This window comes from Pseudopodoces humilis, chromosome 3, assembly GCF_049639895.1.
Source record: "Pseudopodoces humilis isolate 2021_Gansu_Grassland_sample_001 chromosome 3, ASM4963989v1, whole genome shotgun sequence".
NCBI lineage: Eukaryota > Metazoa > Chordata > Aves > Passeriformes > Paridae > Pseudopodoces > Pseudopodoces humilis.
Window position 1 is genome coordinate 113,034,262 of NC_142202.1, and position 19,442 is coordinate 113,053,703.

At 67.4% G+C, this 19,442-nt stretch overlaps 4 protein-coding genes across 8 annotated transcripts; 1 reads left to right on the forward strand and 3 right to left on the reverse strand.

Moving 5' to 3' along the window:
- Positions 1–3,527: 3,527 nt before the first annotated feature.
- KHK (ketohexokinase) lies at positions 3,528–6,170 on the forward strand. Of its 2 annotated transcripts, none has more exons than XM_014261289.2 (8): positions 3,528–3,703; positions 3,782–3,898; positions 4,108–4,242; positions 4,751–4,823; positions 4,995–5,090; positions 5,565–5,653; positions 5,730–5,887; positions 5,998–6,170. In XM_014261289.2, the coding sequence occupies exons 1-8, from the start codon at positions 3,588–3,590 to the stop codon at positions 6,081–6,083; spliced, it is 870 nt and encodes a 289-aa protein (XP_014116764.2). In that variant the 5' UTR covers positions 3,528–3,587; the 3' UTR covers positions 6,084–6,170. The 2 variants fall into 2 exon arrangements, with proteins under 2 accessions (XP_014116764.2, XP_005532781.2); XM_005532724.3 differs by having other exon boundaries at positions 3,530–3,703; positions 4,995–5,141.
- Positions 6,171–6,274: 104 nt separating this feature from the next.
- Positions 6,275–7,999, reverse strand: CGREF1 (cell growth regulator with EF-hand domain 1). 2 transcript variants are annotated; one of them, XM_014261290.2, is made up of 5 exons: positions 7,671–7,999; positions 7,364–7,435; positions 7,119–7,189; positions 6,914–7,035; positions 6,275–6,836 (listed from the first exon to the last, which is right to left on the reverse strand). In XM_014261290.2, exons 1-5 carry the CDS (start codon positions 7,739–7,741, stop codon positions 6,420–6,422), a joined length of 753 nt encoding a protein of 250 aa, XP_014116765.2. In that variant the 5' UTR covers positions 7,742–7,999; the 3' UTR covers positions 6,275–6,419. The 2 variants fall into 2 exon arrangements, with proteins under 2 accessions (XP_014116765.2, XP_087909541.1); XM_088053415.1 differs by lacking the exon at positions 7,671–7,999 and having other exon boundaries at positions 7,364–7,605.
- Positions 8,000–8,455: 456 nt separating this feature from the next.
- Positions 8,456–12,128, reverse strand: PREB (prolactin regulatory element binding). Of its 2 annotated transcripts, none has more exons than XM_005532725.3 (9): positions 11,986–12,128; positions 11,558–11,750; positions 10,530–10,741; positions 10,028–10,108; positions 9,828–9,952; positions 9,288–9,461; positions 9,147–9,219; positions 8,915–9,074; positions 8,456–8,820 (listed from the first exon to the last, which is right to left on the reverse strand). In XM_005532725.3, exons 1-9 carry the CDS (start codon positions 12,118–12,120, stop codon positions 8,726–8,728), a joined length of 1,248 nt encoding a protein of 415 aa, XP_005532782.1. In that variant the 5' UTR covers positions 12,121–12,128; the 3' UTR covers positions 8,456–8,725. The 2 variants fall into 2 exon arrangements, with proteins under 2 accessions (XP_005532782.1, XP_087909132.1); XM_088053006.1 differs by having other exon boundaries at positions 9,828–9,955.
- A 1,459-nt stretch (positions 12,129–13,587) lies between these two features.
- SLC5A6 (solute carrier family 5 member 6) lies at positions 13,588–19,292 on the reverse strand. Of its 2 annotated transcripts, none has more exons than XM_088053425.1 (16): positions 19,261–19,292; positions 16,731–17,174; positions 16,587–16,652; positions 16,459–16,510; positions 16,315–16,382; positions 16,168–16,226; positions 15,772–15,912; positions 15,554–15,683; positions 15,401–15,489; positions 15,217–15,329; positions 15,055–15,122; positions 14,855–14,941; positions 14,556–14,740; positions 14,374–14,477; positions 14,186–14,307; positions 13,588–14,086 (listed from the first exon to the last, which is right to left on the reverse strand). In XM_088053425.1, exons 2-16 carry the CDS (start codon positions 17,058–17,060, stop codon positions 13,934–13,936), a joined length of 1,767 nt encoding a protein of 588 aa, XP_087909551.1. In that variant the 5' UTR covers positions 17,061–17,174; positions 19,261–19,292; the 3' UTR covers positions 13,588–13,933. The 2 variants fall into 2 exon arrangements, with proteins under 2 accessions (XP_087909551.1, XP_014116749.1); XM_014261274.2 differs by having other exon boundaries at positions 16,072–16,226.
- Positions 19,293–19,442: the final 150 nt, after the last annotated feature.

Sequence of the window (19,442 nt, forward strand, 5' to 3'; positions counted from 1 at the left end):
TATCCTCTCACCTAATAGAAATTTACATGTAGGAAAATGTACTTTTAGAAAGTTTTTAGAAACACACACAGAATAACAACCATTACAAGCACCACTACACAGGAACCTTATACAGATACCAAATGAAAGCAGCATTTCAGCTGACATTTGCCCTCTGAAGAACCTGCTCCTGGTGCAGGATTTGAGCTTTACACCCCGACAGCCCATCCAGCCAGGCACAAACAGCACAGGCTGGAGATGAGATCCCTGTGGATGCAGATCTCCCTGAATTCCTCTTCTTGAGGCGATCCCATAACTGAGCCCAGAGCGATCACCTGCTCTGTGTGTGTGTCTGTGCTCCACTCACGGTGTCTGGGCACCTCTTTGGTAGCTGTGAAAGAAACTCTCAAAGTGCCTGAAGGGAATTCCAGACATTAAACTCTGTCTGTGGCACACGATAGAGCCCAGGACTTCACACAATTTCTCAGTCTTCTAAAACGCTTCAATGACTCTGCCATCAACCTTTTCTCTCTCTCCCAGGGCAGTGAAGCCTCAAATCATCCCCAATGTTCCAAATTGCACAACTTTGGCCAAGAGCGTCCCCTTGCTGTGCTGGATGTACAAAAAACAGTAAAAAAGCCCCTTTAACTTCAGCCTCCAGTGCACCTCACGAGGGAGCCCAGATGCCTCCATGCCTGGCGAGACTCCAAACCCTCCCGTGCCCCTTTTTCAGTCCCCTGCACACCTTGGATGAGATCCCAGGTGCCCCAATTTCCCCTCAGGCTGCCCAGGCCACGCATTCACACTCAAACCAACGCAGGAATTTCCCAGACTGCACAAAATGCTGCACCCACAGACGGACTGAGAGACTTGGAGCGATTTAATCACAGATCCTGATCTCTGACATTGAATCTGCTCCAGGAATTTTAGCACTCACTTTTGGCTCCTCCTTGCTCCGAAGACCAAGGTGAGCTGACCCAGTGCTGGCAGGTGGGGGTTTGGAGCAGGGAGGCTCTGAAGGGGATGGCCCAGGGTCACACCTGGGCCACCAAACTGCTGAGGACACTTTCCTGTCGGAGCATCCCGGAGCTGCTCGGGCAGCCACACCTGCCCCACCTGAGCTGGGACCAAAGCGTCCTTGCAGCTGCACCCCCCACCCTTCCGAGCCAGAGCAGCCGCCCTCCCCGGCTGGGCCCTCAGCCCTTAGAATAATTTAATCATGGTTCATTAATTAAATAACAAACTAACAGCCCGAGCTGGTGCCTCCAAGGAGGAGCCCCAAAGACAGGACCCTCTGGGCTCTTACCCCCTCCCATTGTGGGTTCAGGAGAGCCCGGAGTCCTCCTGTCCTGCAGTCTCCGAGTGTCCCTTGCCCGGCCACAGGGCCCCGCTCCCTTCCCCGTGCCGGGGACCGGCAGCTCCGGGCCCTGTCCGGGAGCCCCCCCCACTCCCAGCCCGGAGCTGCCGGCACCGAACGCGCTCAGCAGCCGTGTCCGTGTGTCCCTGTCCGTGTGTCATGAGGGGTGGCATGTGCCGGTGCCGGTGTTCATGTCTGTGTGCCCCTGTGTCCCCGTGTCCCTATGTATCCATATGTCCCTGTGTGTCCGTGTGTCCCTGTGCCCGTGTCCGTGTGTCCCTGTGTCCGTGTGTCCGTGTGTCCCTGTGTCCCTGTGTCCGTGTGTCCCTGTGTCCCTGTGTCCCTGTGTCCGTGTGTCCGTGTGTCCATGTGTCCGTGTGTCCGTGTGTCCATGTCCGTGTGTCCCTCTGTCCGTGTGTCCGTGTGTCCGTGTGTCCGTGTGTCCGTGTGTCCGTGTGTCCGTGTGTCCGTGTGTCCATGTCCGTGTGTCCGTGTGTCCGTGTGTCCCTGTGTCCCTGTGTCCGTGTGTCCCTGTGTCCCTGTGTCCCTGTGTCCGTGTGTCCGTGTGTCCATGTGTCCGTGTGTCCGTGTGTCCATGTCCGTGTGTCCCTCTGTCCGTGTGTCCGTGTGTCCGTGTGTCCGTGTGTCCATGTCCGTGTGTCCGTGTGTCCGTGTGTCCCTGTGTCCGTGTGTCCGTGTGTCCCTGTGTCCCTGTGTCCCTGTGTCCGTGTGTCCGTGTGTCCGTGTGTCCCTCTGTCCGTGTGTCCGTGTGTCCGTGTGTCCATGTCCGTGTGTCCATGTCCGTGTGTCCGTGTGTCCATGTCCGTGTGTCCATGTCCGTGTGTCCGTGTGTCCATGTCCGTGTGTCCATGTCCGTGTGTCCGTGTGTCCGTGTGTCCGTGTGTCCGTGTGTCCATGTCCGTGTGTCCATGTCCGTGTGTCCGTGTGTCCGTGTCCGTGTGTCCATGTCCGTGTGTCCGTGTGTCCGTGTCCGTGTGTCCGTGTGTCCATGTCCGTGTGTCCATGTCCGTGTGTCCGTGTGTCCGTGTGTCCATGTCCGTGTGTCCATGTCCGTGTGTCCATGTCCGTGTGTCCGTGTGTCCGTGTCCGTGTGTCCGTGTGTCCATGTCCGTGTGTCCGTGTGTCCGTGTGTCCATGTCCGTGTGTCCATGTCCGTGTGTCCGTGTCCGTGTGTCCGTGTGTCCATGTCCGTGTGTCCGTGTGTCCGTGTGTCCGTGTGTCCATGTCCGTGTGTCCATGTCCGTGTGTCCATGTCCGTGTGTCCGTGTGTCCGTGTGTCCGTGTGTCCGTGTGTCCGTGTGTCCGTGTCCGTGTGTCCGTGTGTCCATGTCCGTGTGTCCGTGTGTCCGTGTGTCCATGTCCGTGTGTCCATGTCCGTGTGTCCGTGTGTCCGTGTGTCCGTGTGTCCGTGTGTCCGTGTGTCCGTGTGTCCATGTCCGTGTGTCCGTGTGTCCGTGTGTCCGTGTGTCCGTGTGTCCGTGTGTCCGTGTGTCCGTGTGTCCGTGTGTCCATGTCCGTGTGTCCGTGTGTCCGTGTGTCCGTGTGTCCGTGTCCGTGTGTCCGTGTGTCCATGTCCGTGTGTCCATGTCCGTGTGTCCGTGTGTCCATGTCCGTGTGTCCATGTCCGTGTGTCCATGTCCGTGTGTCCGTGTGTCCGTGTGTCCGTGTGTCCGTGTGTCCATGTCCGTGTGTCCATGTCCGTGTGTCCGTGTGTCCGTGTGTCCGTGTGTCCGTGTGTCCATGTCCGTGTGTCCATGTCCGTGTGTCCGTGTCCGTGTGTCCGTGTGTCCATGTCCGTGTGTCCATGTCCGTGTGTCCGTGTGTCCGTGTGTCCATGTCCGTGTGTCCGTGTGTCCGTGTGTCCGTGTGTCCATGTCCGTGTGTCCGTGTGTCTGTGTGTCCGTGTGTCCATGTCCGTGTGTCCATGTCCGTGTGTCCGTGTGTCCGTGTGTCCGTGTGTCCGTGTGTCCGTGTGTCCGTGTCCGTGCGTTCCCGTCCCCGTGTCCCTGTGTGTCCCGCGCGCGCTCTGTGGGGGGCGTGGCGGGGGCGTGGCCAGGTCGGGTCCGGTGACCACGCCCCCCGTGGGCTCGGCGCGGCGGCGGGCTCTGATTGGCGGCCGCGCGAGGGGGCGGGGCCAAGACATTGCCCGTGCCCGGTGTGGTTCTGTCCCTGTCCCGGTCCCGGTCCAGTTGTCAGCCCCGGTCCCGGTCCTGCACCGCAGCGGCCCGGGATGGCGGCAGAGGCGGGCGGCGCGGCGGGGAAGCGGCGGATCATGTGTGTGGGGCTGGTGTGCCTGGATATCATCAGCGTCGTGAAGGATTTCCCAGCCGAGGATTCTGAAACCAGGTACCGGCAACGGGGGGGGGTTCCTCCGGTGCCCCCCAAACCGACCCTGCGGCCACCACAGCTTCTCGCCCTCCGCAGGTGCCTGTCACAGCGGTGGCAGCGGGGCGGGAACGCCTCCAACTCCTGCACGGTGCTGTCGCTGCTGGGAGCCCCCTGCGCCTTCATGGGCTCGCTAGCCCCCGGCCCCGCCGCCGAGTAAGTGGGGTGCGGAGCCTCCCCCACCGGCGGGGCACCGGGCTCACCCGCCCGGACACTTCATCGGCCCCTCCGCGTTGCTGCCGTCGGCCTCGACCCTCGGCGCGACGGCGTGGCTGTGGCTCCCCGGTGGTCCGCCCGTCTCCGCCATCGCCACCAGCGCCCGCCGTCCCCGTGGCGCCGCTCACCCCGCTCTCTGTCCCCCAAAGCTTCATCGCGGCGGATTTCCAGCGCCGGGGTGTGGACACGGCGCACGTGGCGTGGCATCCCCGCGGAGATGTGCCCTGCGCCTGCTGCCTCGTCAACGCCACCAGCGGCTCCCGCACCATCGTCCTGCACGACACGTAAGGGCCGCAGCCCCGAGCCCGCTGCCCACGGGCAGCGCTGGGCTCTGCCGGCTCGCTTTCAAGGGTCCCTCCCGCTGCCTGCCGGGGCTACCGAGTGCCAGATGGGGCTCGCCGTAATCGCGCGGACCCTGTCGCCGCCAATGGTCCCTGCAGCCCTGTCGCCTCCGGTGCCGCTGCCGGGACTGGTGGCGCTCCCTCCGCAGAGCCACAGCGCAGGACAGCCGGCTGGGCCACATGGGGATAACTTGACTCCTTCAGCCGAGCCAAAGGGTCAGGGGCCGTCGGGCACGGCTGACCCCCAGGCCCCAAGCTGGCCGCGGCTGCACTGCCCTTCGAATCCAGCTCAGGGTCCCGGGTGCCATCATTAATGATTCACTCGGGCAGTGCCTCCTCCGAACCTCTGTCCCGGCCGCGTGGGGCCCTCCAGGGCCCCTGGAACTGCCCTTCGCCCCGGCCGAGTGCCAGGCGGAGGGTCCCCATCTCCCACCTGGCCTCCGTCCCACAGGAACCTGCCTGACCTGACAGCCCGCCACTTCGAGCGGGTCGACCTTTCCCAATACAAGTGGATCCACTTCGAGGTGAGCCCGAGGCTCGAGCAGGTTCTAGGATCTGGGGGATCCCTGACGCTGGGGAAAATCCCTCGGGACCGGAGGAAATCTGGGGGACATCCCGGATGGGGGAGCATCCCCGGGGCCGAGGGGCCTCCCGGGACTTCCCCGGTGATGCCGGAGCCGTGCCCGTGTCCGCAGGCCCGGAACGCGGCGGAGCAGAGCGCGATGCTGGATCGGGTGGAGCGGCACAACCGGGCGGCGGCGCCGGGGCGGCGGGTCCGGATCTCGGTGGAGGTGGAGAAGCCGCGGGAGGAGCTGCTGCCGCTGATGGGGCGGGGACACGTGGTGCGGGCCAGTGCCGGGGCGATGGGGCGGGATCGCCTGTCCTGGTCACCTGTCCTGGTCGCCTGTCCTGATCTCCTGTCCTGGTCACCTGGCATGATCACCTATCCTGATCTTCTGTCCTGGTCGCCTGTCCTGATCTGTCCTATCTGTCCTGATCTCCTGTCCTGATCTCCTGTCCTGGTGGAGGGGGCGAGGTTAGGATGGGAGCAGTCAGATCCGCGGGGGGCACGGCCCAACGGGACTTGGGAGTCCTGGTTCGGGGGAGTCAGGTCTCGGGGGGTGCAGGCGAGGGAGGTTTGGATCTAGGGGTGCAGGTGGGGTCTGGGGAGCACAGTTGGGGTCTGGGGACACCAGGGCACAGGTCTAATCGCACCTGGCTGGGGGTACCGGGGCCTGCCCCCCGCCCCAGCCCCTCTCCCGCAGGTGTTCATCAGCAAGGACCTGGCCCAGCACTTCGGGTACCTATCGGCCCCCGAGGCCCTGCAGGGACTGCGGGGACGCATCCAGCCAGGGTAGGGGGGCAGCTGAGAGGGGCCGGGAGGCCGAGGGACACGTGGTGTGCCCCAGACCCACCTCACACTCCCCCAGGGCCACGCTGATCTGCGCCTGGGCTGAGGAGGGAGCTGATGCCTTGGGGCCCGACGGGCAACTGGTGCACTCGGACGCCTTCCCCCCAGAGACCCTCGTGGACACACTGGGGGCTGGGGACACCTTCAATGCCGCCGTCATCTTTGCGCTCGCAGAAGGTGGGCACAGCCATGGCGTGGCCACAACCATGGCATGGCCACAATATGGCCGTGGTTCGGTTTGGCATGGCCACGGCACGGCCACATCTCATCCTGGGCCGCATCCCCAGGGAGGACCCTGCAGGACGCCCTCACCTTCGGCTGCCAGATCGCGGGCAGGAAATGTGGGATCCAGGGCTTCGATGGCATTGTCTGAGCTTGTGCCTGGAGACCTCTGCACCCCCCAGGCGCACCACATCTCCACTGCACCCAGCAACCCCCCAGTAAAACCCCCCGTGCGCCACTACTGCCTCCTGTGTCCCCTGGCTGTGCCCCCCTTGCCCTGGCTGGGGTCCCCCTGCCCCTGGGATGCACTGACCACAGCCACGGTCACCAGCAGTGCCTCTATTCCTCATCCGATGCATGACAGAGGGGAGCACATGCCCCCAGCCCTCCTTGGGCCCAGCAGCATGGCCATGGGGCATCCCCCTGCCACTCTGGCCTGAGGAGGGCAGGGAGCAGTCAGGGCATTGCATCCCACAGTCCCCACTGCCTACCCCTCCCCATGGTCCCTCCAGGCTGGGGCTGCCTGCTCCTCAGGGGCTTCAGCCTCAGGGGCTTCCTCTTCCTCTGTGGCATCAGTACTGGGGGCTTTGGCCTCAGGGATGACTTCTGCCTCCAAGGCCTCAGCATTGGGAGATTCCACGCTGAGGGATTCCACCTTGGGATCTCCAGCCTCAGTGACTGCCTGTTCTGGGCTTCTCAACTCCAGGTCCTGCCTGGGCATCGCTGCGCCCCCCCCAGGCCCAGCCCCAGCCCCCGCCTGCTGCTCGAGGGGGGGCTGTCCTGGGGGTCCCTGGTCCTGGCCAGGCAAGAGCGCCTCAGGGGGGTCCAGCAGCTCAGAGGGGTCCAGCAGTCCATCCCCATTCAGGTCCTGCGTTGCCAGGGCTTGGTCCACCAGTGCAGCCACCTACAGGGGTGGGGAACAGGATCAGGGCCTGCCCAGGGGCTCACTGGGGCATGAGAAGCCATCCTTGTGGGACCCACCATGTCAGCGTCTGGCTGCCCCCCAGCCTGTGCCAGCACCGTGCCAAGTAACTGCAGCAGCTCCAGCCCATCCAGGCACCTGCTTTGGTCGTGGTCATGGAGCACAAAGAGGTAGAGCAGGGCTGTGGGGTATGGGGTGCTGTGGAGCTGGGGTCCCTGGCCCCACGAGCCCCTCAGCCCCCCATCCCCGCCCCGGTGGCCTTACCCTGCTCCCGTGTCATGGCCTCCACGTCCTGCTGCGGTGGCCCCAGGCTCCGCACTGCGCTCCGCAGCAGCCTGCGGGGGAGCAGGGCTGGGCTGGGAAGCTCTGCACCTGCCTCAAGGCCCAGCTCGCCCCACGGCCAGCTGGGCACTGTCCGTGCCCTCCACCCACCACTGTGTCCCCCCAGCCCCAAAGCACGGCCCTGGGCCGTGCTGGGGGTCCCAGTGCTCCCCAGGGCAGGGACTCACAGCAGTGCAGGTGACTCCAGGCTCAGCGGGTCAGGGTACGGATCCACGATTGTGGCCACGGGGGGCTCAGGCCTGGCCAAAAGACAGGGGGTTATCCTTGGGGGGGCTGCCCACGCCGGCCTGACGCCCCCCACCCGCGGCCCCTGCAGATCCACGAGTGCCATCCCTCACTGTGCAGCCTGGGAGTCCCTCCCATGGCCGTCTTGTAGTCCACCTGTGCCCCTGCACCCATGGAAACGCCACACCTCCGCCTTCCCTTAGCTGTGTCCCCCCGTTCCACTGCCTCCATAGCTGTGTCCCCCCATACCTGTTGGTCCCCTCCCTGGGGGCGGCCCAGGCCGCCGGCCCCAGCAGCAGCAGCAGCAGCAGGATCAGCATCACCGGCAGGTTCCTCACCCGCCACCTCGGGCTGCGGCGGGACGGGAACACCGGGGCCGGGGGTGGCCCTGCCGGGGGTCGGCGAGAAGGCCCGAGGGAACCCGGCGCTGGGAGAGGGGCGGGGGCTCCGGGAGCTGCCCCGGTTCCAGCACGGCGGGGATGCGCTCGCACGGGTGGGAGGGTGCGCGGGGAACGCGGAGCGCGCCGCACCCAGCGCTCCCCCGGTACCCGCTCACCCAGCACGCGCCCGACCCGGCACCGCCGGTGTCCCCCGGTACCCGCTCACCCAGCCCCGTTCGCGTGTCGCTGCCGCCCGCCCCGCCCCGGGGCCACGTAGCCGACACGTCTCGGCCCTGCCACCGGGGCCAGAGCGGCCCCGCCCGCCCCGGCACTGCCCTGCCCGCGGGGAGCAGGGATCCAGCCCCACGCAGGACGCCCCGGGGGTAACCGGGACCCGGCCCCTCTGAACTGGGGCCAGGGATGGGCGCCCGGTCACAGCCGTGCCGGAGGTGAGACCCCCCCCATAGCCCCTCATGGTCCCGGGCACAGCCGGGCCAGCCCAGCGGCACCGACCCCCCCAGCAGCACCGCCGAGTGCCGGTACACACGGGCCCCGCTGGCCCTGGGGGCACAGACCGGCCCCCGAGGGCACACACGGCCCGGAGCGCGATGCCCTCAGCCCCCGGCCCGCTCTCCCAGCACACGAGGACAACACTGCCTTCATGCTCCAGTTTAATGGCAGCAGCAGGGCGGGGGCCAGCAGGACCCTCTTCTCCCAAAGACCCCCCTGTCGCGGGGCCAGCCCTGCACTGCTGCCAGCACAGTCCCACAGGGACAGCGCCCTGCGTGGATCCCTGGCTCCAATCTGCTCCCCGAGCACCAGCGGGGACAGCGGGGCCAAGGGTGGTCCCTCATGTCCTTCACAGTCTGTGTGGGGTAGGTGGAGGCTGGGGGATCGCTGGGGGTCCCTCCGGAGGCCAGGGGGCTACAGGAAGCCTGGGAAGGCGAGCTGCAGCAGCAAGATGGTGGCCACGATGAGCCCAGCACAGAGCAGCAGCAGCAGCCAGACAGGGAGGGAGCCTGTGGGACAGAGAAGGGTGAGAGGGAGCTGCAGCCCCCCGTGGCAGAGGAGGGAGCAGAGGCACAGCAGCCCCCAGGCAGTCCCCAGACGTACGGCGGGTGGGCAGCAGGTGCAGCTTGCAGCGGCTGTCCACGGCCACGCTGAGCAGGGCAGCCTCGTGGCCCCCCAGCAGCTCCCGCCCGGGCCAGCTCTCGGGGATGAAGGCCACGTCAGTCACCACAATGCCATGGGCCTCCTTCACGTAGTACAATCTCTGGGGGGACACAAGAGGTGAGGGGCTGTTTGGGGGCCAGTGGGGCTGCCCCACGCCCCTGCCCCAGCTCACCTGCAGTGAGAAGGCAATGTGGATGGCCACGGAGCCCGTCACTGTGCCCAGCCCCAGGAAGGTGCCCGAATCACTATGAGGGGAGGGTAGTGAGTGGGGGCTGCCATGGCCCCCACCCCGTACCCAGTGGCCCTGGGGTACCTGATGGAGAGGCAGGAGACCACCTCGGAGCCACAGGGCCGCGTCAGCAGTGGCAGGAAGCTCTTCCCATCCCACTTGGTCAGGTAGCAGGGCGGGGGGCGGCGCTCCCGCTTGTGGGGCACCTGCACTGTGTAGAGCCGCAGAGCCCCGGCACTGCCCTCCACAGCCCCAAACCTGCCGCAGGGGAGAGGGGCACCAGGGGGCATGAGATCCACGGGGCACAACGGGGATATGGGGTACATGGGATGGAGCCCTCCAGCACCACCTCTCTCCCAATCCAAACCTGGCCCCAGCCCCCTCCCCGTACAGCTTTCAACAGAGATAAAGAGACCCCATCCCACACACCCAGCAGGAACAGCGACAGGGCAGGGCAGCAGGCAGGGGGGCTCATTCCCACTGCTCCCTCCCCACTCTCTGCCCCGTGACCCAGCCCTGAAGACCATGGCCCCAGCCCCAGGCCCCTGCCCTGTCCCCAGCCCAGCCCCAGTGCCCCAAGCCCAGCCCTCTGATCTGCCCCCCGGCCCCATCCCCAGCCCTCACCGGCAGGCCTGATAGCGATAGGCCTTGTCGGGGATGCCAGGCAGGTTCTCGTGCCAGCGCAGCCCCGTCACCAGCTGGTCCTGCTGCCACACGCAGCACTGGAAGTCCCTCCCCGCCGTCACCACCTGCTGCACACAGCACAGGGGTCTGAGACCACTCTCCTGCAGGGCCAGGGACCTGGGGAGCCACCTGACACCCACCTTGTTGTCAGGGCCCAGTGCGATGTCCTCAATCTCCCCATCGTGGGCTCTGAACTCCAACGTCTTCTTCATGCTGGGGAACTGCAGGGGCAGAGCTGGCGTGGGCACTGGGCACGGGCCAGGCCCTGCCGCAGTCCCGGGCAGGTGTGGGGGGAGCAGCGTTAGGAAACTGCAGGTGCTGCCGATCAGCCGTCCCTGCCCAACGCGTGCTGCCATCGGCACCGCAAGGGCGGCCGCCGCTCTTCCGTGTCTGTCCCCAGCTCCCCCTGCCCACCCCCGGCCCTGTGTCTGGCCTTCAATCCACTGTGCCCCCATCCATTCCCCCATGCCCCTTCTTGGCTCCCCCACGTCCCCCCAGCTTCCCGTGCCCCCCAGCTCCCTGTGTCTGCCCTGGCTCACCCATGCTCACCTCTGCTCTCACCTGCCCACCTTCACTTCCCCGTGCCCCCCGGCCCCGCTGTCCAGCCTGGTTCCCCCTGTGTCCCCCACCGCCCGTGCCCACCTCCCAGAGGCGCAGGAAGCCGTCAGCCCCGCCGGTGGCGAGCAGGGCTCCGTCGGCGCTGAAGCGCACGGCCTTCTGCAGGGCGTCGGGGCTGAAGTCGGTGCGCACGCGCTGCAGGCTCTCCACCCTCACCTCGCGGGCCTGGCTCTGCGAGCTCCCCGGTGCCCCCCCGGCAGGGCCTCGCCGCCGCCGCGCCCCCTTCTCCTCGCTGCCTGCGGGTGGGACACGGCTGCCACAGGGGGTCCGAGGCAGAGCCCCTCCCCAAAACGCTCCGCAGCCCCACGGCTCCCCACACCCTGCCCCTCTGCACCCCGGGCAGGCACGACAGGGTTCAGGGCAGGCACGAGGCCATGGGGGGCTTCCATCCCCAGAGCTCCCCACGGCACCCAGGACAGGCACTGGGGGGGTTCCAGGACAGCATCCAATCCCCAAAGCTCCACGTGGCACCCCGGGCAGGCACAGGGCAGGTCCATGACAGGGGTGGAGGGGTTCAGGGCAATGCTCCTCCCCAAGCCACCCCACAGACACCCGGACCCCCACGCCCTGCCCTCCAGGACCCAGGGCAGGCACAGGGAAGATCCAGGGCGAGCATGGGAAGTCCACAGCTGTACCCCGGTCCCAAAGCACCCCACAGCCCCCCACACTCTGGCCACAGCATCCAGGGGCAGGGGGGGCACAAGGGAGCCCCAGGGCAGTGTCCCGTCCCCAAAGCTCACCACGGTACCCAGGGCAAGCACAGAGAAGAAGGTTCAGGACAGGCAGCCAGGGGCTCAAGGCAGTGCCCCATCCCCAAGCCATCCTGCCCCATGGCACCCAAGGCAGGCAAGGGGAGGGGGATTCAGGGTAGGCACAGGGGAGATCCAGGGTGGGCATGAGGTTTTCACAGAGTGCCTTATCTCCAAAACTCCCTTCAGCCTTCCCCACAGCATTCAGGGCAGGCAGGAGGGGAATTCAGGGCCATCCCGACAGCACACCACAGCTCCGGGGGCAAGCGCCTCTCACCGACACGCGGTGAAGCGATGTCTCACCGTCTTTCCCGGCGGTAGCCGGCCCCTCGGGCTCCTGCAGGCTGAAGCGCAGGATGTGGCAGCTGTTGTCCTGCCCGGCCGCAATGACATCCCCGGCCAGCGCCATGGTCATGGTGGCGCGGGTTTCGGTGTCGTGGCAGTGCAGCAGCGACGCGCTGAGCTGGCCCCCGATCTGCTCCAGCTGCAGGAAGTGCTGCGGGGCGGGACGGCCCGGTCACGGCCCCGGCGCGGGGGCTCCCCGGGGACAGGCACGCCGGGAGCCGGGCCGGCCGGGGGCCGGGCCTGTCCGCGCCCCACGCCCGCAGCCCGGACACCCCGAAGCCCTCGGGCCCCGCCGCGCTCAGCGCTCCCCCGGACACCGGGCCCTTCCGAGCCCCTCGGCCTCCCGCGCCCCCTCTCCGCACAGCCCTGTCCCCGCTCCGCCGCACCACGCCATTCCGGATGCCGGTCTTGGCGGCGCCTCCGCCGCCGGCGGTGATGGCGAGGGGCCGCCGCGCGTGCAGGCGGACGGTGTACAGCGGGAACGGCGCCCGGTACAGCTCGGCGGGACGCCGGGGCGCCATGACAGGGACGTGACGTCAGCGCGCCGTGACCTCAGCACGCTGTTACGTCACGCTCCATCCCCCGGGGCTGTGGCCAATCGGGCGCGAGACCACGGGGGGACGCGAGGGGCGGGGCCGCGAGGTCACGTGGGACAGCGGGGACAGCCCGGGGATTGGGGATCCACCGGGAAACGGGGTCCTGGGCACGGGACAGACCGGGGATTGGGGGATCCACCGGGAAACGGGGTCCTGGGCACGGGACAGACCGGGGATTGCGGATCCACCGGGAAACGGGGTCCTGGGCACGGGACAGACCGGGGATTGGGGGATCCACCGGGAAACGGGGTCCTGGGCACGGGACAGACCGGGGATTGGGGGATCCACCGGGAAACGGGGTCCTGGGCACGGGACAGACCGGGGATTGGGGGATCCACCGGGAAACGGGGTCCTGGGCACGGGACAGACCGGGGATTGGGGATCCACCGGGAAACGGGGTCCTGGGCACGGGACAGACCGGGGATTGGGGGATCCACCGGGAAACGGGGTCCTGGGCACGGGACAGACCGGGGATTGGGGGATCCACCGGGAAACGGGGTCCTGGGCACGGGACAGACCGGGGATTGGGGGATCCACCGGGAAACGGGGTCCTGGGCACGGGACAGACCGGGGATTGGGGGATCCACCGGGAAACGGGGTCCTGGGCACGGGACAGACCGGGGATTGCGGATCCACCGGGAAACGGGGTCCTGGGCACGGGACAGACCGGGGATTGGGGGATCCACCGGGGAACGGGGTCCTGGGCACGGGACAGACCGGGGGTTGGGGGATCCACCGGGTAACGGGGTCCTGGGCACGGGACAGACCGGGGATTGGGGGATCCACCGGGAAACGGGGTCCTGGGCACGGGACAGACCGGGGATTGGGGATCCACCGGGAAACGGGGTCCTGGGCACGGGACAGACCGGGGATTGGGGGATCCACCGGGAAACGGGGTCCTGGGCACGGGACAGACCGGGGATTGGGGATCCACCGGGAAACGGGGTCCTGGGCACGGGACAGACCGGGGATTGGGGGATCCACCGGGAAACGGGGTCCTGGGCACGGGACAGACCGGGGATTGGGGGATCCACCGGGAAACGGGGTCCTGGGCACGGGACAGACCAGGGACAGCCCGGGGATTGGGGAAACAGCGGCTCCTGGGGGACAGTGGGACCCCCCCAATACGTGAGGAGACAGAGGTCCTGTAGCTCCATGGGGACCCCGGTGGCTGGAAAAATGGGGCTCCTGTGGGCTACTGGGGGAGGGTGGGAATACCCCAGTGTTTGGGGAGGTGGCAGTCCCGTGTGCCCTGTGGGCTCTTGGAGGACAGGGGAGACACCCCAGTGACTGCAGGGGTGACGGGGGTTCCGTGGCCAGCCCACTGCTGGGGGAGCCGGGGTTCCCGGGACACAGCAGGGAGCGGGCTGTTCCTTGGGACCCTCCAACACCTGTGCTCCAGAAACATTTATTGGGGGGACACCAGACACAAAGACAGGTGACAGGGGCTGGGGGAGCACTCGGCACCCTGAGGGGTCCGGGCAGCCCCCAGCCCTGGAGCAGTGTGTAAGGCACGTGGCTGGGCCGGGGGTACCGGACAATGTCCCGGCCCGGAGAGGGGGGCATCGCTCCAACATCCCCAGGCCATGGTCCCAGAGCCCCTGGAGGGGCAGCCCACCAGTCTCCCCACAGAGACCCAACCACCTGACATTTGGCATTTCCCGGCTGTCTGTGGATGCCCCAGCAGGGTTTGCACCCCCCGAGCAGGGGTGTGGCCAAGACCCCCATGCTGGGGGCATCAGAAAGAGGTTTCCTGCACAGTGTACGTGGGGGCACCAGCATTGCGGATGTACCCCTGTCCTTCCTCCTTCCCCTGCTCGTCGGGGCCGGGGGGGAGCAGGCCATTGGGCACCCGGTTGTTCTTCTCCATGGTGTCCACATGGCTGGGACCCTGTGGGGACAGAGTGGGGGGCAGGGGAGGCAGCAGGAGCATGGGGGGGTACACACCCATGCTGCCCTCCCCCCGGGGTGCTGGGGGTCTGTCCCTCACCTGGACAGGGTCGCCTCCCCCACAGCAGAACCACTGCCGGATTTTGGGGGGCAGGCAGCAGAGCAGCCATGGCAGCACGGGGGAGATGGTGCGGGGGTCCAGTGCCGCCGGCGGCGTGGGGCCTGGGGGTACAGGGCCGTGAGTGGGGCAGGGGGATCACGGTGGCCCCCCCACCACCCCACACTCACCAGTGAGCAGGCTGACCAGGACCCCCACCAGGATGACGGTGGTGGAGTTGTGGGCACTGTACCACATGTAGGACAGGCTGTAGAAGCGCTGCAGCCCGGTGGGCCTGGGGGACACGGAGTCAGGAGGTGTGTGGAGCAGCACCTCCACACCCTGCACACCCTGGGCCCCCCGTCCCGCTCACCTCGGGGGTGCTGATGTGGGGGGCAGCAGGGTGGTAGCCAGGACAGTGCTGAGGTTGCCCACAGTGGGCAGTGCTGTGCTGTTGGCTGGGGAGACCCCCTTGGCCCCCGCTGTGCTGTGCAGGAAGCTGCCAATGCCTATCCAGAAGGCCATGACCAGTCCAGCCAGGAGCCCCACGACAGCTCCCTGCGACAGGGGACAAAGAAGGGCACTGGCCCCCGTCTGGACTCAGGGTGCCCCACACCTCCCCACACACCCACACGGGGCTGGGGGACACTGATGGGGCCAGGGGACACTCACTGTGGGGTTGGCACAGGGGAAGAACATGCCGAGGCAGAAGAGCCCCAGGAGTGGACCCCCCACCATGCCGAAGATGCTGATGGCCGCCTGCGGGGACACGGCCTTCAGCACCAGCCCCGCGCCCCTCGGGGTGCCAGGGCCGGGGGTCCCTCACCCCATCTGGGGTGCCAGAGCCAGGGGTCCTGCGGCCCCGTGCCTACCTGCAGCACAGGTCCCAGCAGGGAGGACACATACGCCATCCCCAGGCATAGCAGCCCGTAAGCGAGAGCTGGGGAGGGCAGCGGGGTGTCATGGTGGTGCTGGGGATCCCCCCACCATGCCAGCCCCGCGGCTGCAGCCCTGGCCACCCCCTATCCACTCACCCAGCAGCTTGGAGATCAGCGTGGCCCGCGACTCTGACAGCCCGGGGAAGTGCGGCCGCACCAGGTCCTCCATGGTCACCGTGGCCAGTGAGTTGAAGGCAGAGGAGATGGTGCTGGGGAGGAGAGGGAGCAGGAGGGGGCTTGGCCAGGACACCTGAACCACCGTCCCAGGGCTGCCACTCACCTGAGGGCACCGCTGAAGAGGCAGGCGACAAAGAGCCCGGGCAGCCCCGGCAGGTCCCGCAGCACGTCCATCACGAAGAACAGCACCAGCTGTGGCAGGAGGTCAGTGCAGGGCTTGGGGCAGCAGGGGACACGGGAGGGGGTCTTAACCCACCTGGTCAGAGGAGGCGTAGCGCTGGCTGGGTGCCAGCGGGTGCTCCCGGTCATAGACGAACATGACGAGGCCGGTGAGGCAGCTGAGGCAGAGCACAATCTGCTGGCAGGGGAACACGGCGTAGCAGGAGCTGCGGGCGCCGTGTGCGTGTCAGACCCGGGGGAGTGAGGGGGGGGCCCATCCCAGCTGCAGGGACCCCCAGCCCCAGCCCCACTCACAGCTTGGCCTCCCGCTCGCTGCGGGCGCTGAGGTAGCGCTGCACCTGCGCCTGGTTCACCCCGTACAGCGAGAGCATCATGAAGATCCCACCCACGGCCAGCGACCAGAAGGTGTGACGTTCCAGGGGGTTGGGGTCCAGGCTGTGGGGAGGGCCAGGGGCGTCATGATGACAGGTGCTCATTGGCACCCCGTGGGAAAGAGGGCAACAGGGATGGACCACCACATGGTCCCTCTCCCCCACCCCAGGCTGCCCTAAGCGTCCCCACAGCGTGACGGGGGGTCCCCAGGAGATCACTCACTCAATGCCGGAGATCTTGCCCTCCTGCTCAGCCACGTGCCAGACACGGGCCATGCCCCCCACCCGCCATGCGCCCACCACGATGACGGCAACCTGCCCCGCCAGCATCACCAGCGTCTGGAACACATCTGTCCAGATGACGGCCTTCAGCCCACCCTGGGGACACACGATGGCCGTCACCACAGGATCACAGTGCCCGCCCTGACGGCAGGGGCACAGGGCACCTGCGGCAGCAGGGACTCACCAGCGTAGTGTAGAGCGTGCAGACCAGCCCCATGGTCAGCACCGCGCTCCAGAGGTCAAAGCCCGTCACTGGAAGTGCAGAGGACGTTAATGGGGTGAGGGGCAGCAGCCTCCTGGCATGGCCCCCCAGCCGTCCTCACCGTACCTGCGTTGAGGGCCAGCGCGGGTGCGTAGAGCACCACGCCCATGTAGATAACCTGCGGGGAGGGAGAGCAGTGCTGAGCCGTGCCCGGCCCCCGACCTCTGCACCCCCACGCCCCGAGCTCCACTCACCATCTGGAAGATGAAGGTGACGGTGCCGAAGACTCGCACCGTCTTGTTGAAGCGCAGCTCCAGGTACTGCAAGGAGAGAGGTCAGGGCACCCGACTGCAGGGTCTCTGTGGTCCCCCTGCGCTCCCCGTGTCCCCTCTGCTCACCTCATAGGTGCTGGTGATGCGCAGACGGTAGAAGACGGGGATGAAGATGTGCGCCGGGATGAGCAGCCCCAGGAAATAGGAGCAGCCAAGGAACCAGTACTCGGTGCCGAAGCGAAAGATCTCAGCTGGCACGCCCAGGATGGCCACAGCTGACTGGAAGGAGGCCAGCAGGGACAGGGCGACGGGCAGGCAGCCCATGTCACGGTTGGCTAGCAGGAACTCCTGCACCGTGCGCTGTCGGTCGCCACTCAGCGCGTAGAACAGCCCGATGGCCGAGGACAGCACCAGCAGCAGCGCGAAGATGCCGTAGTCGATGGCCGTGAACTCCATGGTGAGCGTGTCCCCGTGCCGCTGCCCCGCCGGTGCCGCCCGCGCCCTGCCGGCCTCATGGGCACTCCTGACCCCGGCGGCACGTCCTGACCAGCATCGGCCTGGCCCTGGCAGCTGCAGGAGGGAGTGTCAGTGCTGCAGGGACCTTCGCTCGCTCTGTCTCAGCCTCAGGGACCCAGAGCGGGGGAGAAGAATGGCTGGACCCTCCTCCTCCTCCTCCCTCTGGGCCGGGCTTGGCCACCCCCGGGCCGCCCCACCTGCCCCGCTGAAGGAAACTGGAGAGTCTTCAAAGAGCACCAAGACAATGGCTGCAAAAACAGTCCCACCCAGGCCCCCCGCAGCACCGGCACCACCGGTGCCGGCAGAACTGGCCAAACCCAACACAGCCGCCTCCGGTGCAGGACAGCCCCAATCCCACCTGAGCCAAACGCAACACGACCACCCCTGGAGCTGCACAGCCTTGAGCCCGCAGTGCTGGTCCCACCTGAGCCAAACCCAACCTGGCCCAACCACCCCAGCCTTGCACAGCCCCACCAAACCCGGCAGCACCGGTCCCACCAGCACCTAAGTCAACCCAACCCAACCACTCCAGCACCCCATGGCCCTGTAAGAACTGCCCCTGGTGCAAGAGCTTGGCCAAGCCCAGCATAACTGCCCTGGCCCTTGTGGCAGCCCGATGCTCTGGGGCCAGCACAGCACAGCCAGCGCTGGGGCAGTGGCTGCTGCACCAGAATTGGCCCCACCAGCAGCCCCTGGACCTGCAGAGTACCTGGATGGGGCTGGGGAGGTCGTGGAGCCTGCACCAGTCCTCCTGGAGAGGAGGCACAGGACAGCCTTGTCCCGGAGCACAGAAGCTGGGCAGGGTGGCCCCCACACCCCACATGGCCAGGGATGGACACAGGGGTGGAACGGACAGAGGGGAGCTGGCAGCCTCAGGGGTTCTGCGCATCAGCCAGGTGCAGCAGACACCTGAGCATCCAGCAGCTCTGGCACCCTGACCCTGCTCACAGGGCTCTCCCCAGAGCCCCCTGTGCTCTGCCCCCGCCCCGGCTCCAGCCACTGTGGAACAGGAGGGGACAGCTGGGCACACTGCTGCCCCTGCCTCCCCCCACATCCAGGGGACTGCGGGGACCTGGGAGCAGCTGGTGCCACAGGGCTGTGGATGCTCCCCCCCCGGCCTGGGAGGGGGTGCAGGCTGCAGGGACCCTCTGTCCCAGCCGGGCAGCGTTAGGGGCACAGGGAGGACAAGTCTGGACCGGGGGTGGCAGGCAGGGAGTGGCACAGTGCCTGCTGTGATCCCATCGTGATCCCTGGAGGAATGCTTGCCTGGGGAATGCCTGGTGGGATTAGGCTGAGCCTCTCCTGGCACCCCTGGCACAGCCTGCCTGGACCTGCCTGCCACAGGGCCGTGGGTGGCTGAGCTGGCACGGGGCTCTGCGGCACCGGCAGTGTCTGGGTGGGGAATGGGGTGAGAGGGCAGTGTCTCTGCTGCCACCAGCCCTGGCCCGTCCCTGACCAGGACACGGCTCCAGGCGCAGCAGCTCAGGGCCAGCGTCCAAGGTCACTCCCCACATTCCCCCATCCAGACTAAACATGGGAGGTTACATCGTGTCCCCAATGGTCACACAACCTCCTGAATGGCCCTGGCCCAAGACTCCTATGCCCTACATTCCCCTCAGTGTCCCTGAGGCTCTGCTGCCTCCAGCCCTGGTGTCCCCACATCCCCATCACCTGGTGATCCCAAGCCCTGCTGTCCCCGTCACCCCACTGAGGCCCTGCTGCCCTCTCCCCCAGATGGGCCCAGAATGTCCCCCACAAAACTCAGCAGCCCCAGGCCCCGCTCTGCCAGCCCTGGGGTGCCCCGAGTGCAGAACCTGCTGCCGCCTGTCCCTGCCGTCCTCAGCCTGCCTTCCCCGGTGTCCCCGCTCCATCACACCCTTCCCTGTCACCCGTGTACCCGGGGACCTCGCCTGAGGCGCCCAGCGCTGTCCCCGGTGCCCTCAGGGGCTCTACTCCCCTTCCCCGGTGTCCCCGGTGATCGCGGTGTCCCCCTCCCGGGGCTCTGTTCCCCGTCCCCGGTGTCCCCGGGGCCCCCATCCCGGGATCCCGCGGTGCAGCCGGTCCCGGTGCGGGTGGCGGCGGTGACCTTGTCCCGGCGGCCCCGGTGCAACACCCACCCGCGGCGGCAGCACTCACTCACCCCATGTGCCGCCGCAGCCGGGGCGCGCCGGGATGACGCGGGGGGGGCGGGGCCGCTCCCGGGGCCGCTTCCGCACGGCGGCGTGACGGCATCACCGGGGGCCCGGCGTGCGGCTCCCGGCCCGATCCCCGATCCCCGGCCCCGATCCCCGATCCCCGGCCCCGATCCCCGATCCCCGGCCC